At 45.3% G+C, this 19137-nt stretch overlaps 1 protein-coding gene across 2 annotated transcripts in view; it reads left to right on the top strand.

The window, feature by feature from the left end:
• The window catches only part of AGBL1 (AGBL carboxypeptidase 1), a 441440-nt gene that overhangs the window by 52884 nt on the left and 369419 nt on the right, over positions 1 to 19137 (top strand). For both annotated transcript variants that reach the window (XM_077317361.1, XM_077317360.1), the window contains exons 7-9: positions 10120 to 10328; positions 16470 to 16650; positions 18335 to 18405. In XM_077317361.1, coding sequence (XP_077173476.1) covers positions 10120 to 10328; positions 16470 to 16650; positions 18335 to 18405 — 461 coding nt within the window. The remainder of the gene's footprint in view (positions 1 to 10119; positions 10329 to 16469; positions 16651 to 18334; positions 18406 to 19137) is intronic.

Raw genomic sequence — 19137 nt, 5'->3', positions numbered from 1 at the left:
GCTGCCAATTTGAGTGAATCCCAAATGCTAATTATACGAAGGCACGATGCTGCCTGCTACTGAGTCAGACCTTTGCTCTGTCAAGGTCAGTGTGGTTTCCTCTCCAGGGTTTCAAGGTCTTTTGTAACACCTGCTGTCTGATCGTTTAAATTGGCGATGCCGGGGATTGAACCTGGGACTTTCTGTGTGCAAAGCAGATGCTCTGTCACTGAGCCATGGCCCAAGGTGGACAGATTCCTTCTCCTTCCATTGAGCTGCCCAGGTGAACAGGCAATGGAAATCCTAGCAGGGACCCTGATTCTTAAAAAGAGACCCGGTGTGATGTAGTGGTTAGAGTGTTGGAGTAGGATCTGGGAGGTCTGGACCCTGGCAAAGTCACTGATCAGTTGTGGCACGACAGCAAGGTTCCTCTGCAACCATTAGAAGAAGAAGAAGAAGAAGAAGAAGAAGAAGAAGAAGAAGAAGAAGAAGAAGAAGAAGAAGAAGAAGAAGAAGAAGAAGAAGAAGAAGAAGAAGAATTGGTTTTTCTACCTACTTATCTCCCTTTTGGCTCAGGCTGCTTTACATAGAACAGGACATAGGTTACATAGAACATGGGGAAAATATGCCACTTTTCTCTACCAGGTGTCTCAAAGCGGTTTACAATCACCTTCCCTTTCATCTTCCCACAACAGGCATCCTGTGAGGGAGATGAGGTTGAGAGAGCCCTGAGATTACTTAAGAAAAAGCAGAGTTGGTTCTTGTATGCTGCTTTTCTCTACCCAAAGGAGTCTCAAAGCGGTTTACAATCTCCTTCCCTTTCCTCTCCCCACAACAGGCACCCTGTGAGGGAGGTGAGGTTGAGAGAGCCCTGAGATTACTTAAGAAAAAGCAGAGTTGGTTCTTGTATGCTGCTTTTCTCTACCTAAAGGGGTCTCAAAGCGGCTTACAATCTCCTTCCCTTTCCTCTCCCCACAGCAGGCACCCGGTGAGGGAGGTGAAGCTAGGAGAGCCCTGATATTACTGAAGAAGAAGAGTTGGTTCTTATATGCTGCTTTTCTCTAACCCGAAGAAGTCTCAAAGCGGCTTACATTCAACTTCCCTTTCCTCTCCCCACAACAGGCACCCTGAGAGGGAGGGGAGGCTGAGAGAGCCCTGAGATTACTGCTTGGTCAGAATAGCTTTATTAGGGCTGTAGTGAGCCCAAACAAAATAGGCAGAACTAAAGCATCACACAGGGGTTCACATATATAAAACACAGGAACATCCCCTTCCCTCCTTCTCATGGGAAGGTGATGACTCGGGTTTCAAAAGGAGACCAAACATCCTTCTTATCAGGGTACCAGGCGGCAGGTGGGCAAACTAAGTCAAAGGGAGTGTAATATCTCAGCATAGCCTTGCTGTGGGAAGAAGAAGCCGTAAAGCATAAACTAAGGAACAAGGCCTTAAGGTGTGAAGGGAACCAGCACTGGGAGACATCACAGGTCAAGCGAAACAGACAGCTCCAACCATCAATCACAAAAATCAATTAGAAACACATGAGAGAATACCCAGGATTCTGACACCTCGGGCTAGTCACAGTCGTGTTAGACCTGTTCTCACAGAGCACTTCTGTCCGATCTCCCTCGGCCTCACCTACCTCACAGGGGAGAAGAAGGGAAGGCGATTATAAACCATTTTGAGATTCCTTTGGGTAGTGAAAAGTGGGGTATAAATACTAACTCTTCATCATCTTTCAGTTCCTGTACCGCCATGTACTGACACTTTCAGGTAGGGGTAATATGAGCCATCTCTCCACTCTTTCAGCAGTGCTCAATATCAGAAGGGTCCCTCCTTAGGCTCCCCCCCCCCAAATGTCTAGGAATTTCCCAATTCTAGGTTGGCCATGGTGTGAACTAGGGTGGGCCACTGGCTGATCCAGCTGGGCTCTTCTGAGGCTCTTACGTCCCTTGCTTTCATGGCAGCTCTGCGTCTGAACCTGAGTCTTTGGTAGTACCAAATGGCGACAGAACACGTCTAATGTTTAAAGTATCTGTCGGAGGGAAAAGCTTCTTATGCAAGCCCACGCACGCTAGGAATGGCTGTTCTTGGAGCGAATGTGCTCCCCTATTATGCCTCTCTCCCATCTAAAAACACTTAGCCTTTTATTGCCAGAATTTAATAAAGCTTTGATTAAGAAAAAGTGCTCTGCCATTGCAGACAATCTTCCTGATGATAAATCACAATGCTATATTGTCCTTTCTCTCTCTCACCCATGAGCTCCCTCCCCTTCACACAGCCCCAGTCTATCTCCCTCCCCTCCCCACCCTTTTCATGAAGGCATTTGTGAAAAATTGGATCGTTGGAATCTGTACTTAAAAAGGACAAGTCCACGGTCTTAATTTGCAAATAATACTCTGGCATTAACCTTGGCGCGCCGACGGAAAGGTCAAATTATTGCAACAAGGAAACACCTTTGGAGGAAGTTAAATCTTAATAAGGAGGGGGGATCCGTCTACTCCCAAGCTGCCTTTGAGTTACAGAAGCGGAGATTAGCATTAAGAAAAGGAGGGATTCAGGAAGAAAAGGAGGTGAACAGTAGGAAGGAAGGTTGAATCCAAAGCATTAGCTTTTAGGAAACAACAACAACACTACCTCTTTTTATGTCTGCCCCCAGGAATTTGAATCCACAAAAGCAAGAAGGTTACAGCAAAGCCAAACTATCTGCTTTTCTGCAAATTGTGTTGTGCAGCTTATCCATTGTCTTCTTTCATTAACTTTTCTGTTCTGCACCAGTCTGTAGATCAGTTGGGGATATCTGCAAACTTGGTGTGGAAATGCCCTTCAAAAAACACTTTATTCGTATTGTACGTCCTTCCGTTCATAACTCTGTTGTAGTTCTACTTCCACATTCGTGCACTTTCTTCCATAGAAGGAGCACTTTGTACATGTTTTATCTGATTTTGGTATGTGGCACTTGCACATCAACAAGCCTCTCAGGATGGACATGGATGACGTAGTTCAGAACAGGAGGGAAATGGAAGTGGACAGTTCTAGTTTACAGTCCAGTCCCAAGACGGAAAATGAATCACATATAACAGGTCTTGGACATTTCTGCTGAAGGCTTGAGGAGTCTCTCTGTGTCAGACTTGACAGTATTGGGGAGGTGGTACAATGATTGGGTGTTGGTGGTAAAAAAAAAAACCACCATTAGTTCACAGCCAATTTATGGCAAACTCATAGGGTTGTCCAGGCAAGAGATGCACAGAAGTCATTTGCCACTATCTGCCTCTGCGTAACCTTGTGTGAAAATCCAGATGCTCCCAACAATCAGGCATCATTTAAGGGAAAGAGAGCACTTTATTGAAGAGAAAGTGAATGGATCTTCACAGGGTCCTTGCTAAGACTGGAGATGCAAAGCAAGCACCCCCTTATCTACCCAGTGTCCACAGCCCCTCGCAGCACCAGATGATTCAGGCACAAACAGTCCTTGTTGACCAAACAGACAGTCCTGGCATTCAAGGCCTTTGAGGTAGTCTCCTTACTGGGAGGAGATGAGGCAGGAGGCGCAGGTATTGGCACCTAAGATCTAAGGCAGGATGGCTAGCAAAGGGATCAAAGTAAAAAGGGATGAGAGTGCATTTAACTGAAAGAGGCATGTAAATTGGGTCAACCTGTGGTCCTCCAGATGTTCAGGGGTCAATCTGTGGTCCTCCAGATGTTAATGGACTACAATTCCCATGAGCCCCTGCCAGCAAATGTAGTCCATGAACATCAGGAGGACCACGGGTGGACTACCCCTGATATAAATAACAATGAACAGGCATCATGAGAAAAACATCAAACATAGTTTCGACACCCTGGACTTCCTTGGCGATCTTTCACCCAAGTACTAACCAGGGCTGACCCAACTTAACTTCTGAGATTTGATGGAATCAGGCTAAGATTGCAGCAGAAATCAGGAATATCCCTGGGAAGTTGGGATAACTGGCACATGTGTTATTCCCATGTAACTTTTCACTAACATCTTCTATTCTTTCACCCCTGCCACTGTATATAAAATGACTAATTCACCAGGCTGACTTTCTGTGAAACTATCCCTAAAGCCTCCAGACATACAGACCACTGGTCTATCAAGATAGATTCAAATGAGGAGCCGTGTTGGTCTGAAGTAGCAGAATAAAATCAGAGTCCACAATTATTGTGCTACTTCAGACCAACGTGGCTCCTCATTTGAATCTATCCTTAAAGGTGCTCCTGGAGTTTATTGGTCTACCAAGGTCAGTTTTGCCAACTTTGCTAGAGACCTTGGCTAGATGTCTTGCATTACTGTTTCTATCCGGTTCTCCTGAATGGAGAAGATAACCCAAATTGAACCTGGGGATCTTATGCATACAAAGTGGACATTTTGCCACTGAGCTAAGGACTCTCCATCTAAACCCATACTTGATGCTTTATTCTGAGCCAGACCTTTGGCCTATCACAAGCGTTTTCAACCCAGGGTTTCAGGAAACCCTGGGGTTCTTTGACAGCCCTGGAAGGGTTTCCTGAATGGGTGGGAGTTAATCATTATTTTTATATATTTAAAATGTGTTCAACACTTATCAGGTGATATGACCATAAATGGTTTTGTCCACCTCCCTCCACAAATGGCCAGTGATGGGCTTGGAGGTGATGGGAAGTGGAGAGATCTCAGGTGGACACGGACACAGCTATGCTTCCCAACCATATCCTGCATGAACAATGTTTTTGAGGGTTCTCAATGGTAAAAAACCTGAGAAAGGCTCGGGCTTTTACATCACCTGATTCCTTCAACAATCAATGATGGGGGTTGAACCTGATAAATTTTGAAAGCAAAGCAACTAGATTTGAGATCTTAGAAACCAACCAATTTTTTTTTGGGGGGGGGGGAGATGAGCTCTTAAAGTTCCTTTTGTCAGAATTCTCAAAAGCTTGTATCTCAAAAAGCTTGTTGTTCTCTACACAGAAGAGTTGGGATTTTATACCCTGCTTTTTACTACCTGGAGGAATCTCTAAGCGGCTTACAATTGCCTTCCCTTCCTCTCCCCTCAACAGACACCCTGTGAGGTAGGTCAGACTGGGGAGCTCTGAGAGAACTGGGACTAGACCAAGGTACTCCTAGACTTGAATCTCACTCTTCTACTGCAGACCAACACAAGCTAACCTATGAATGAATGCAAAGCAGAGAGAATCCTGGCGTTGAAAGGGGCTATACAGGCCATCTAGTCCAACCCCCTGCTCAATGCAGGATCAGCCTAAAGATGATGGTCTACCACACAATGGATCCTCTGCAAAAATAAAACAAATTACTGGTATCTTCCATAGTGCCTCCTCGGAATCTGTAGTTTCTATGGCATGGAATGGGCACTGAAATGAAAACAGTGTCTATCTCATGCTGTCAGTGGCAGCATGGAGAGAGCATTAATACAGCCTCAGTCTGATGTGTTGTGTGTGTGTGTGGTGGAAAATTGTGTTGGTAGATGGCAAAAGTCAGATGCTCAGAGCCAGCCCCTCCCTCATGGTATTTGTTTTTTTGGTTTTTTTGCTGCCAGCCGATCTTCAAAAGCAAGACTTATTACTGTTCTGGAACCAGAAGGCAGGTCAATATTAGCTTTTGCATTCTGAATCTTCACAAATAAAAAAAAAGAAGAGGAAGTCCAAAGGGAGGCAGAAAAGCGGTTTTAAAAATTGCATCCATGTCTCTCTGCTGCTTACCAATATATTATTTATTTAATATATTTTCATTATTTATAGTCTGCCTTTCTTGCTGAGACGCAAGGCAGATTACAGAGTTTAAACGAACGCAATCAATAGGATGACTTATCTAAGAAGGAATGAATAGATTTGCAGAAATCTGCTACCCAGCGGTTGTCTGAGCAAAGCTTAAGTATTAATCATGACGTGTTAAACAATGCTGAACGTGAACATGATGTCGCATAAATAGAAATAACGCACAATCTGTTACAGTGTCGCCCTGTTTCACTCCCAAAAATGCCCTCCTGAACAACTCTAATTTACATCGTTAGCACAATGCTGGAAGGAAGAAAGCCTTCCTGACCTCCTCAGGTCAGCCAGTCCGTGGGATGATGGGATTACTTCTGGGAAAGGAATGTGCATGGGCCTCTTGTAGAGTGGCACCTGCAGGAGTCACTACTCACAAGAGTGAAATTGTCACAGCAGGACAACTTGCAGATATGAGCCTTCAAGGCCGAGAAAGCTTTGTATGTGATAGCCAATGTCTTGCACTGAGCTAGAATAGAATCCTAGAGTTGGAAGGGGCCATAAAGGCCATCTTGTCCGGCCCCCTGCTCAATGCAGGATCAGCCTCAAGCATCCAGGAGAAGGATCTGCTCAGCCACTGCTTGAATACCACCAGTGAGGGGGAGCTCCCCACCTCCTTAGGCAGCCCATACCACTGCTGAATTTAATCTCTTAAAGTACACACAGAATTGGGAATTTTTTATTGGAACATGCAAGATCTGCGGTATGCATGATTCAACAGCATATATGAAGAATATCCTACAGGGAGCAATGGAGGAGCTGCTTAGTTAGCGTATTTTTCAAAAAAAAAAAAATCCAGTGTCTTGATTGCCTCATAGTTGACTTCCTGCTCCTTTGAGCTCACTTCCTCCCTGCTTGCCTTCAGAACAAAAGAACAGACAGCATGAGCAAAACAGTTGGACTGCAAGAATTCTCTCCTCTTCACAAAGTTATTTCTCTTCACAATAAAACTATTTTAATCTTTAAGCTATCTGGTGCTGTACCCTCTTGCATGTTTAAACTCTGCCAACATTTCCTAGTGCATGACTGTGGTGGCTATTTTCTGGCCATGGTTCACGTGCTCTCAGTTTCTTGAGGGCGGGAGACTGGGACTGAGGGCTGCTGTAGGCTGGCAGATGGCTAAGCTGTACATGCAAGAAGGTCCAGATCCAGTCCAGGTTGGGGCATGATCCTTTTGGAGAGTTTCTGCTATTCAGACCTGGCAGTGCTGAGACTGGCTGAATGTAGGGCAGTTTTATACAATTTATCACTCAGGAGACTGATTGAAGATTTTCTCTTTTTTGTACTTTTATTCTTTAGCCATTTTGGGGGCCATATTTTACCAGTGGACTTTTGATTCCGACTGATCAGGCACAGGATCACCCAGAGGTTGTGGCTCAGTGGCAAAGGATCTGGTTGGTGTGCAAAAAATCCCAGGTTCAATCCCCATCATCTCCCAATAAAAGGACCAGGCAGTAGGTGATGCAAAAATCCCTAGCCTGAGACCCATGAGAGCAGCTGCCAGTCTGAGCAGGCAATACCAATCTTGATGGACCGGTGGTCTGATTCAGCATGAAGCAACATCATGGCTTTCTCAACCAACATCTGCCAAACTTCTTGTCAGGTCTGATCATTCCTTTTCCCCCTTCCAGCTCCACATGGTGGCACTCTTCCAATCATAAAGACAGCCATGAATCTAATATTCATTTTTAGTGAGTAATTTGTTTATCACCCAGTTATTTTAATCCCACGTTGGTTGTATTTGTCTTTGCTAACTAGCAGTGTTCCCCTGCGTTAGAAACTTGAGCATCTTTTTAATGGAATTAGAGAGCTGGGCAAGATCTTGCAGGTGTCTCTCCCATGATCACCAAGGGGAGGGAGGTGTGGGAAGGTCTTTTAGCCACCTTCTGGGCAAGGGAACAAGCCAGTTCATTAGATGGGTTGCAGCAGTGTCCTGACCCTCAGCAAAAGGTTGGGAGACTCTCCCCAAAGTGTCATCGGGGAGGTTCTTAATAAAAGCCTATACCAAGTCATCCAGACTTCTGGATGTTTCTCAGGGAGCACTGCCTTTGCAAAATTATTCCACGGAGAAGGCATCAAGTCATTATTCTTCATTAGAGTAATAGGTGGATTTTAAAGGTTTTAATTGGTCCCGATATGTATGCAGCTAAGAAAGATTAAAGACAGTCCAGAGAAATATCATATGCACAGTGCGCAAGGGAAAGTCACAGAATTTTGCATTGGTTGGGAAGATCATGAAGTCATTGCTTATCAACGGCAGAGATCTTTGTGCTTCTGTTCGGGCCCCTATTGGACAGTTCCTGTGACATCAACTGTCGCCTTGTTACAAGACTTATCCATAACGGTAGAGCTCTGGCCACTAGATGTAAAATTTCCACTTCTCCAATATTATTATTATTATTATTACTACTACTACTACTACTACTACTACTACTAGAGAGCCAGTTTGGTGTAGTGGTTAGGAGTGCCGACTTCTAATCTGGCATGCCAGGTTCGATTCTGCGCTCCCCCACATGTAGCCAGCTGGGTGACCTTGGGCTCGCCACGGCACTGATAAAACTGTTCTGACCGAGCAGGAATATCAGGGCTCTCTCAGCCTCACCCACCCCACAGGGTGTCTGTTGTGGGGAGAGGAATAGGAAGGCGACTGTAAGCCGCTTTGAGCCTCCTTCGGGTAGGGAAAAGCGGCATATAAGAACCAACTCTTCTTCTTCTTCTTCTTCTTCTACTACTACTATTTAGATTTATTACTCGCCTCTCCCTAAAGGCTCGAGGCGAGTTACAACATTAACCCCCCCCCCAATAAAAACCTATATAAAAGAAAAAGACAGGCTCTACAATGTATTCTACTTTCCCTTTTGACCACACCAACCTCAGCTTGCTGGACCTTTGAATGTCTCTTGTCTGGCTGCCAGACAATCCTCAGATCTCCTGGCTATATTATACAGGCCATACGATTTAAAAAAGTAAATCAACCGCTTTCCATTTCCTTATCAAAAATCTCCACTCCTCCCCGAAACTTTTACTTCTGCTATGGAAAATTTTCATATTCTGCCTAGGCTTTCCAGAGCAACGGCAGAAACAATCTCTGCCTAGATTCGTGGGTTGCCGTGTTGGTCTGAAGTAGCACAACAAAATCAGAGTCGAGTATCACCTTTAAGACTAACAAAAATGTATTCAAGGTGGGAGCTTTCGAGTGCAAGCACTGAGGAAGAGTGCACACACTCGAAAGCTCACACCTTGAATAAATCTCTGCCTACTCCATGTTGCATGTTCAATTATTGCATTTTCTACTTTAGAACCGTGCAAGGAAACGTGGGGTCCAGATTCAGAGTTGGAAGCTGAAGTAGAAGTGACAGGAGGAACAGCTGAAATTACAAGGAGAAATATACCAGGGAATGTGTTTTGTTTTGTGTTTCTCTGGAGGAAGATATGGTGACACTTCCAGATTGGGACAGAAACGCAAAATGTCAGTATCGTTTGGGAAAGGACACAAACAAACATCAGACCAACAATGTCCACCAACTAACATTTTACACATTTAATCAGGACAACACAAGTTTGCTCAAGTCGAAACAACATTTCCCTTCTGTTGGAAGGATGGTCTGCAGCATTTTAAAAAGTTGGTTCTCCTCACTGGAAAACAGCCAAGCATGCACCTGCTTAAAAGGAGATATTTTTAAATAGCCAAAGTTTGGGAAAAGGTGTTAGCTACATAGGGTGGTATGATATGAATTTTGTTTTTTTGTTTTTTGCATCACCTGTTCATCGCAGCTGCTTTACATGTAGAAGATCTCAGGTTCAATTCCTGGCATCACCAATTTAGAAGCGTTAGGTAGTAGAAGATGTGAAATGGTCTACCAGAAACCCTGGAGTGTGATTTCCAATCAGCGTTCATGTACTATGTAAAAATAGAGTCAACAGAAGCAAGCTACAGAGATGGTTATAATCAGGTAGAAAACCTATGCAAATGACTGAATTTTTTGAGTTTGCAGACCATGTCTGCCATGGTACATACACTGATTTAAATGTAGATCCTCTTGAATGTAGTAGAATTTTCTTCCAATTCATTCTGTAAGAAGCTGGGCTGTTACAGCTTCATGCCCATGAAACCCATGGTGCAGTGCGACATCAGGAATAATGCAGAGTCAGTGTTTAGATGTTTGAATTAGGAAAAAAAAACAAATGAAACCTTAGGGAACCTGAATTCCTCCAAGGGGTTTGCAAGCATTCCCAGTGTTAAAGACCTGTGTACATTAAAATGAGAGAGAACGTGAGCATGCGTGCCATTCCAGCTGTGTGCCCAGTTGTATGCTTGGCTAGCAACAGGCCTGTCCCATAACAACCTTTGTCTTCCAGAGTCCAACAGCCGACGAGCTGTCAGCAGGGGCTTCGTGTGTCAGCTTCTCCGGCTACACCAGGACTGGCATCAGAATGACACCAGCAACTGCTACGTGGGCATCCGGAGGGGCTTCCTCCTTTGCCTCAAGCACATCACCAATGTCCGGTCGGGCAGGGAATGTTTCCTCCTTGCCAATGGGATGGAGATGCTCTTTCAAACGGCCCAGGTAACCAAAGAGTGGGCGGGGTTCTGCATTTACCTGGGAATCCCCAAGTGCTGACATACTATGATGGGCACTTCTACCTGCCCACTCTGAGGTAAATGTTTCCCGCCAAAATGGAATGTTCCCACACAGACGGCATAAACCTTATAGCATGATTACTTTTTATAAAATGGAGCTCATTGTCCTATCTTGTCACTGACACATCTTTTTGGCTTTGGAGCCTTTTCGGAAGCTGTAAGAGCTCATTTTTTGTTTATTATTTGATTTATACCCCACCTCTCCCGACCAGGTCGAGGTGGCTTACAAGCAATGAAAACAGAGTACCCCATAAAACTGAATAAAAGTTAAAAACCCACAATTCCACACCACATATATCCTAAAAAAACAAATCCCACAGATGGTGTTAAAAAATAGTTTCCCTCTCTTCCAGTCAGCTGTTTCAATCTTCTGCTGCATCTTCAAAACTTTGTCAGAAATGGCACTGATACATTTTTAACAACAAACAGATAAAAGATTTTATTTTACAAAGAGGAATATGGTTGTTGGAATGAGGAAATCAAGCTTCTCTATAAAATAATAATTTTGTTTTTATTTCTTATATTTATATACCGCCTTCCCCTGCAGCTCAGGGCGGTTTAGAATCATAGAATCATAGAGTTGGAAGGGACCTCATGGGTCATCTAGTCCAACCCCCTGCACTATGCAGGACACTCACATCCCAATCGCTCCTCCACTGTCACCTGCCACCCCCTTGAGCCTTCACAGAATCAGCCTCTCCGTCAGATGGCTCTCCAGCCCCTGTTTAAAAATTTCCAAAGATGGAGAACCCACCACCTCCCGTGGAAGCCTGTTCCACTGAGACGTCTGCCTGACCTCGACCATGGTCAGGGCCTTTTAGGTCCTGGCCCCTACCTGGTGGAATGAGCTCCCAAAACAGCTGAGGGCACAGTTCCGTAGGGCCAGTAAGACATTTGGTTGAGGCCAGGATAGCAATACATTCCATCTTGGGCCCCTCCTCGAAGCCTTGACACCACATGCTGCTAAAAGATTCCAGCTGGAACTAACTGCAAATTGTGATCATATGATACAATATCAATATATCCGTGGGATGATGCTGTTGGGTTAATTTATGATGGTTTTAATGCCTGGATTTTATTGTCTATTTTAATATGTTTGGGAGCCTCCACAAGCCAGTGACTCCGGGAGTGGTGGCATAGAAATCCAAGGAAATAAAATTAAAAAGTGAGATCAGGCTAGCCTGGGCCGTCCCGGTCAGCACATTAGTAAAAGGATGCATTTATAGAACGAAACCTGAGGATATCGTGTGAATTGACAGTCTGAAAGGGGTTCCCATTATCTTATTTATTGGATTTTTATAAGTGGCTACCTCACAACTGATCACGCTACTCTCACCTGAAGGTTCATTATCCAAACTGACGTTGTCTTATCATCCTGTTCCCCAAGAGCAAGAAAGGCAGGAACATGCGCCCAGATTCCTATGTCTGATTTTTGAATGCTTGTCGGATTGATTAGAGGATTCCTTCAGCCTCCCTACAGGACATCTGCATAATCTTAGCGAATCTTCTAATGTCCTTCAATCATACAGCAAGGGAGACGAGAACAGCCACTGCACGGCATACAGACAGCTTCTAACACTCTTATCACTGCTTTGCAAATTGTCTGGGGACATTCAACAGTGGTATTACAGGAATATTTTAATGTTCTGGCCCGGCGTACGACCGGATATGGCAGCAGCCAGTGGGTGCAATTGACCCCCCTATTCTCTGCGCCCAAAGATGTTCGGCCACCCTAAAGGAGTCTTTTTCGGTGTAGATGCAGGACGTGCACAATGTCAGCAGTGGTGCAATTACTTTCCCTCCCCATTTGCAGCTTTTTCTCTCCTTGTAGTGCAGCTTTTTCTTCCTCATAAAAGTGAATGGGTGCTGTTAGTCTGGGAGAAAGCAGAAGGGTACACCTGAGGATACCCCCAGAAAAGTGGGCACCTGGTCCAACCCTGGACCAGCATCTCCTCATCATAGTGTCTGGGAGAAGGGTTAGATCCCCCCTCCCAAACTATGCCTGATTGCATCTCCATCCCATAGAACCTCTTATAGTGGATACCACTCATCTGCATAACCAAGGAGTTAAGTAAAGCTGGTTTATACTGCACCAGCCATGGATCTACCATGGTGATTGTTGTCTAACCAGCAATAGATCTCTAGGATCTGCAGGGTCTTTCTCATCACCTTCTACCTGACTTTTGTATGGGAAGTGTCAAAGATTTGAACCTGTGACCTTCTGCACTCAAAGCAAATGCTCCACCACTGAGCCACTATCCCACGCCACAAATCTGCCATTAGTTTACTTATTAATTAAATTCATTGGGTGCACAAGCATAGTAATTGGAGACTAAGAAGTCCTTTTCCTTGTTTACTACCCACCTTATCTCAAGTGGTCCCAACCTGGATAGCCCAGGCTAGCCTGATCCCATCAGATATTGGAAGCTAAGCAGGGTCAGCCATTGCTAGTACTTGGAAGGGCAACCTCCAAGGACTACCAAGGTCCTTGGGCAGGCCATGGCAAACCACCTCTGAAGATCTGTTGTCTGGCAGCTGGACAGCCTTAGGTTCCCCTGGCTATATTGCACACAAGCCATATGATAAATAAATAACCTCAAACGTTAGGGGAATCCGGAGTGGTAGGGGAATCCTGAATGAATGGGGGAGCTCCAGCGGGAATAGATTTCCTTCTGATTTTGTTTTGCAGTGTGATGCTAGAGTGTGCTGGAATCCTTGAAACTGCATTTCATATCTGTCAATAAGTCGATTTCAGCATTCTCTTGCCGAAATGGGTATTGTGCTTTGTTTATATTCCGGGAGGGCTTTTTTCAAATCATCCCAGGATGAAAAACCAATTGCATTCTTATGTAGATGGGCATCGTACAGCTTAGAGAAGAATGTCCATGAAAGCTTTTACCATTCTGTTTCCCCTTCCCAAGAGATTGTCCTATATGAGCTAGTGCAGCGATGCATTCAAGAATACAGAATACATACAAGGTTGATGTTATCCTGTTGTCGGTCTGTTTGCAGTACCTGTCCCAGGTCTCAGCAACCAGAGTGCAACAGGAGCTATCCTGTGAGGCAGAAATCCATTCTCCTTTGCAAGAAATGGATAAGCTCAGTAAAGGAATTGGTGAGGGTTTCAGGGCTGATTCCAGGCATTGGAGGGCCCTGGGCAGAGGGGCTCCAGGGGCCCCCATCTGCTCACCACCAGGACTTCCTTTCCAACCCTCCATCTTTGTGCCCCCCACTTGCAAGCCTTCCCACTACCACGTTCAGTCACCTGCACCACCTGAACACCCTTCCCCCTACTGCACTGGCCTGCACCTGCAGCTGGGAGTGTTGTTGCCATGGCTACTAAAGGTGCTGTCGTTCTGCACCACCCACATATCCCTGTCAATGAAGCTGGGCAGGTACAAGGAAGGTGCATAGGTTTGAGTCCGTGGTAGTGGGCTGCACTAGACGTTCTGACCTCTGACAGCTGTTCCACCTCAAGATGGTCCTGCCTTTCTGTCTCTAAACCTTTAAGATAACCAAGAAGGTCTCATTGTCATGAAGGGAAAGTGTCCCTTTAGAAAGCTAAAACAGGTGAAGATGTATTGAGAGTCAACATGATGTAATGGTTAAAAGGGGCAGATTTGATTCCTCACTCCTCCTCCATGCAGCTAGCTGGGTGACCTTGGGCTAGTCACAGTTCTCATAGGGCTATTCTTGCAGAGCAGTTCTCATAGACCTCTCACAGTCCCGCCTCCCTCACAGGTTCTCTGTTGTGTGGAGAGCAAGGAAAAAGTGTTTATAAGCTGCTTCGGGGCTCCTTCAGGTAGTGAAAAGCAGGGTATTAATAAGCAGCTCTTGTTCTTCTGTCAAGATCCACAAAATTCCACAAGTCCACCTAGATATGAAGCTACCTTTTATTGAATCAGGTGATTGCTCTTTCAAGGTCAGGTTATCCACTTCAGCTGGTGACAGCTTTCCAGGGTCTCAGGAAGAGGTCCTTCACTTTGCCTACCCCTAGACCCTTTGAACTGGGGACCGAACCTGGGATCTTCTGCATGCTAAGCAAATGTTCTACCATTGAGTTATGACCCTGCCAAAGCGCTTCCAGAATCCCTCCACAGAAGAATATATACTGCTTTGATCCCTTGATTCTGATTCTAGCTAGCCAGATGCTGCCGGGTTTGCTGCCAATTAAAATCTGAAAAGAAAAGTCCAGGGATACCTATTGTTAAAGGCAACCACAGGGCCAGAAGGGGAAGAACAAATGTTTAAATTCTCCAGAAATCTCCATGTGCAACAATGCCAGTATGATTTGGCTATGGCTCCCAATCTCACCTCTTTAGTAAACTAGAGAAAGCTGCCCGTGTCACAGAGCATGGTGGCCGTTTGGCCTTCCTGGCTGCAGTGAACTAATAGCCACACTGCCCAATAGTAAGACCCCAAATCCTTATGTTAGGAGATTGGGGGCACCCTGCAGAGTTGTTGGAGAAGAGAGACATGATGCTGATTCTCAAAGGAATTCTCCGCACTACGCAAGCTCATCAAAAATTCACAACCCCCGAATGGCAGGTTCTTCAAGGAGATATCTGTGGCTAATGTCTGAAATGAAAGATGTCGTTTCCAGAGGATTAAGTCTTAGACGACGACCAATCTTTCGGATGCAGCTGCCTTTGAGACGTTAGATAAATTGAGCAGGCACCAAATTTGTAGGCTTTCTTATCGCATCCGACACCCCCCATATGTGCAGCTCACCTGTTGCTTTAATTTAATATACAAAGCAGCCCCTAATCCTGAAGCGATGCCAACATCCAGGATAGAGTTATTAATAAGGACATAAGAAGAGTCATTCTGGATCAGGCCAAAGGACCCTCAAGTCCAGGACTGTGTCACATAGTGGCCTCCGGGAGGACCCCCAGTAGCTGACTCTGGTAAGGGAGAAAACCACCATGTCGACCAGCCATGCATCTGTCCATTTCTCTTTTCATAGAATCATGGAGTTGGAAGGGTTCTCCAGGGTCATCTAGTCCAACCCCTGCAGAATGCAGGAAATTCACAACTCCCTGCCCACCCACAGTGACCCCGATTCCATGCCCAGGTGATACCCCCCCCCCTTGCCAAACCAGAATCCCAGGCAAGTCCGGCCTGGAGGAAATTCACCTCCTGACCCCGAAGTGGCGATCGGCATTTCCTTGGGCATGCAAGAAAGGGCCACAAGTGCCTTCATTCTTTGCCCTAGAGAGCCAGCTTGGTGTAGTGGTTAGGAGTGCGGACTTCTAATCTGCCACAGCACTGAGAAAATTGCTCTGACTGAGCAGGAATATCAGGGCTCTCTCAGCCTCCCCTCCCTCACAGGGTGTCTGTTGTGGGGAGAGGAAAGGGAAGGCAAATGGAAGCCCCTTTGAGATTCCTTCGGGTAGAAAAAGAGGCATATAAGAACCAACTTTCTCCTTGTGCCAGGAGACCCAGTTGCCACAGGCCAAGAGCTGCCTGATCCATAAGGAGCTAGTAGCTTCACTTGGTGTAAATGGAAGAATGCCTGCCATGCTACTCTCATGATCTGTGCCTCCATTCCTGACAGTGGGTGCTCCCCAGATTGGGCTTGGTATTCCCACTTCCTCTTCTGGGCCCTTCCTCCCCAGCCGTAGGACCTTCATATTTGTGAGATTCAGCTTTAGGCAGCTCTGCTGGAGCCATTCTGTCACGGCTCCCTTACACCTGGCCAAGGACTCCGGTGGTATATTTGGCTGGCTGCCTATTAACAGATAGAGCTGGGTGTCATCTGTGCATTGGACCCTTCTAAAGCCATTGGCGTCAATTGATGTTTTTTTTTTTTTTTTTTTTGCTGTCAGGTCCCAATCGAGGTTTTTAAGGCAAGAGATGCACAGAGGTCGTTTGATTCTATCTGCCCCTCTGTAGCACCTTCCTTGGTCTCTCGTTCAAATACTAACCAGGGCCATCCTCTGATGAGTTTGGGCTAGCTTGGGCCATCCAGGTCAGGGCTGGATACAGGAAGGATAAAATGTTGCTTAGAGCAGCCCAATGACCACCTTTGCAAAAATGACAGCGTCTGTTTTTTCCTTGTGCTTAGGACTGTCTGAGCAGCAAGAGCCTGGATCCCATCGCAAACATAGTCATTCAGATCCTGAGGAAAACCTACCCCAAAATGCCTCTTCCTGCAGCCCCTCTGAGCAGCCCCTATTCCTTCCCCATCCCTGGCAGCACCAGAACTGGACCTTCGCCACCCAGGCCAGAGGAGAAGTCGCTTAGCTGTACGTAGCAGAATTAATATACCTAATAAGAGTGGATGAGAGATTCATTATTTTGGCAGTTTGATTTCATTTTTGGATTATCTATAACATTGGGAAATCAACGATGCAGCTTTTTTGCATTGAGTATGTAGCAGGAAGCAGGTGGCTACGAATGGGATTCATGGCCATCCAACATTTTGCTTTGCAAGCTGGAAAGGCTGTTTAGTCAGCCCGAGAGGAGTGGTGGGGAATGCCGGCAGGTTTATGGAAGGTGGCAAAAGCTCGCATCTATGGCAGTGACTCCCTTCAAAAAATGTCATTGAATAAAATTTAGTAGGATTCTGCATAGACGTACATATGATGGCACAGCAAAGGACCTTGTTGGATGGACTATGGCAGGGGTGGCCACTGTGACTCTCCAGCTATCTATGAACTACAATTCCCATGAGCCATGCTGGCAGGGGCTCATGGGAATTGTAGTCCATGGACATCTGGAGAGCCACAGTTTGGCTGCCCTGGACTATGGTGCGTTACTCAGATGTTTTATGACAGCTGTTTACCTTCCTCAGAAGTCCTGTGCTATTGCTGCTACTCAAGGTGAAGAGCCTTAAGATTTCCTAGCTTCACAAGTGGGAGGAAAATTGTATTTTAAATAAATATCTGGAAGAACATTTAGCTAACCCAGATGTATGAGCCTTTCCCACTGTATTTATGCTGTCCTGTTTTCTGGGTAATAACTCTGCAGTCAGAGCCCCAGTGGTCAATCTCCACTCACAGGGTTGATGCATTTAAGCATTACTCCAATTATCTCATTGAAAAAAGTTCCCTGGACACGCAGACAGAGGAAGCAACCTTTTACTGAATCCATCAGGGCCAGTACTGTCTACACAGGCTGGCTTTTGCTACTGTTGAAATGCAATTGAAACAGGAATACACCGGAACCTTGTTTAGCGCCACTTTCAACACCAACTCTCTTAATTGTTTAAAGCAGGGGTAGTCAACCTGTGGTCCTCCAGATGTTCATGGGAATTGTAGTCCATGAACATCTGGAGGACCACAGGTTGACTACCCCTGCTTTAAAGGAAACACAATAAAAAAGACTTTATTTTCACTCTTTCTTCATTGTGCTCCTAAGATATAACTGGCCACATGATTTGTTGTTTCTTTTGCTTTGCTTTTCGTGTTCTCCTGTAGTGCTTCTGTTTCACAATGCCCAGGGTACTGGCTTTGGAGAGACCATAAAAATCAAGAAGGTCTAGAACCCAAGCTGCAGTATGTTGGGAAATGTGGCCATTCCACCACTATGAAATTCATAGAATCCTGGAGTTGGAAGGAGCCATACAGGTCATCTAGTCCAACCCCCTGCTGAATGCAGGATTGGCCTACATTCTAAATTTAATTTTTTTTTTGGTCATCAGATCTCAGCCAACTTATGGCAACCCTGTGGGGTTTTCAAGGAAAGAGATGTTGAGAAGGAGTTTGTTATCGCCTGCTTCCTTATCACATTCCTTGATGCTTTCCCTTCCAAATATTGAATAGAGCTGACTCTGTTTAGCTTCTGAGATCAGAAAAGCTAGCCTGGTATTTGCAGGTCAGAGCCTCTGCCATTAGGCAGGAAAAGGCAGAGATGGTGGGTCATTGGATCATCTACATGGCCTCCTTACTGGTTCAGACAGTTGTGTGAACTTCTGTTTGTTCATTTCAGATGGCTGTGAAGAAGATGGAGAGGAGGTCAAGAAGGACTTAAATCACGAGGAAGTGGAAGCCAAGGAGGAAGTAAGCTTTGCTTAAGACTCTGGGTGAATACTAAAATGGCAGTCTTCCTCATGATCATCTCCTGCATGGGATAAGGATGGGTCATACATAAATGCTTAGGAACATTGGCTATGAAAGTTTTGGGGTGGACCCTTCTTATTCTCACTTTACAAATAACTACCAACCCAAAAGTTGTTTTTTTAAAAACCCAAGAAGATGCTGAATACAGATTTGTCAAGCAATTAGAAGCTAATGGTTATAAATATGTAAATACAAGTAACATGTAGAAAGGAATTATGGGTGTCAAAAACAAGCAGCCCTTTCAGAAAACTTGAGATGGAGTCTTCTCTGTACTACTACAATAATTTTCCAGAAGAGGGAGCTGTTGCTCCTTAGAACCATAGAGTTGGAAGGGGCCATCTAGTCCAACCCCCTGGTCAATGAACAATCAGCCTAAAGCATCCCACCTTCAGCTCCTATTGCCCACCACCACTACAAGCAATAGTGGCAGGAAAAGTTTAAAACCCCACAGTGGTGTGTGGTGCTACATCCCTTCTGGTGCAAGCCTGGAAGTGACATGAGGTAGCTCTAGGAATCTCCAGAAAATATATGGTAAAGCGATGTTGTAAAGCTCCATGGCAAAACCATAATTTCTGTTGATTCCTAGAGGCACTCTGGATCACTTCAGGGTTTTTACTGGAAAGGCTGTGTTGCTAAATCTGGCATCATGCCTCCCCATGTCTCTGCCCACAA

Source organism: Paroedura picta, chromosome 18, assembly GCF_049243985.1.
Source record: "Paroedura picta isolate Pp20150507F chromosome 18, Ppicta_v3.0, whole genome shotgun sequence".
Taxonomy (NCBI): Eukaryota; Metazoa; Chordata; class Lepidosauria; order Squamata; family Gekkonidae; genus Paroedura; species Paroedura picta.
The sequence above is the reverse complement of the archived record's forward strand: the minus strand, read 5'-3'. Positions and strand labels throughout refer to the sequence as shown.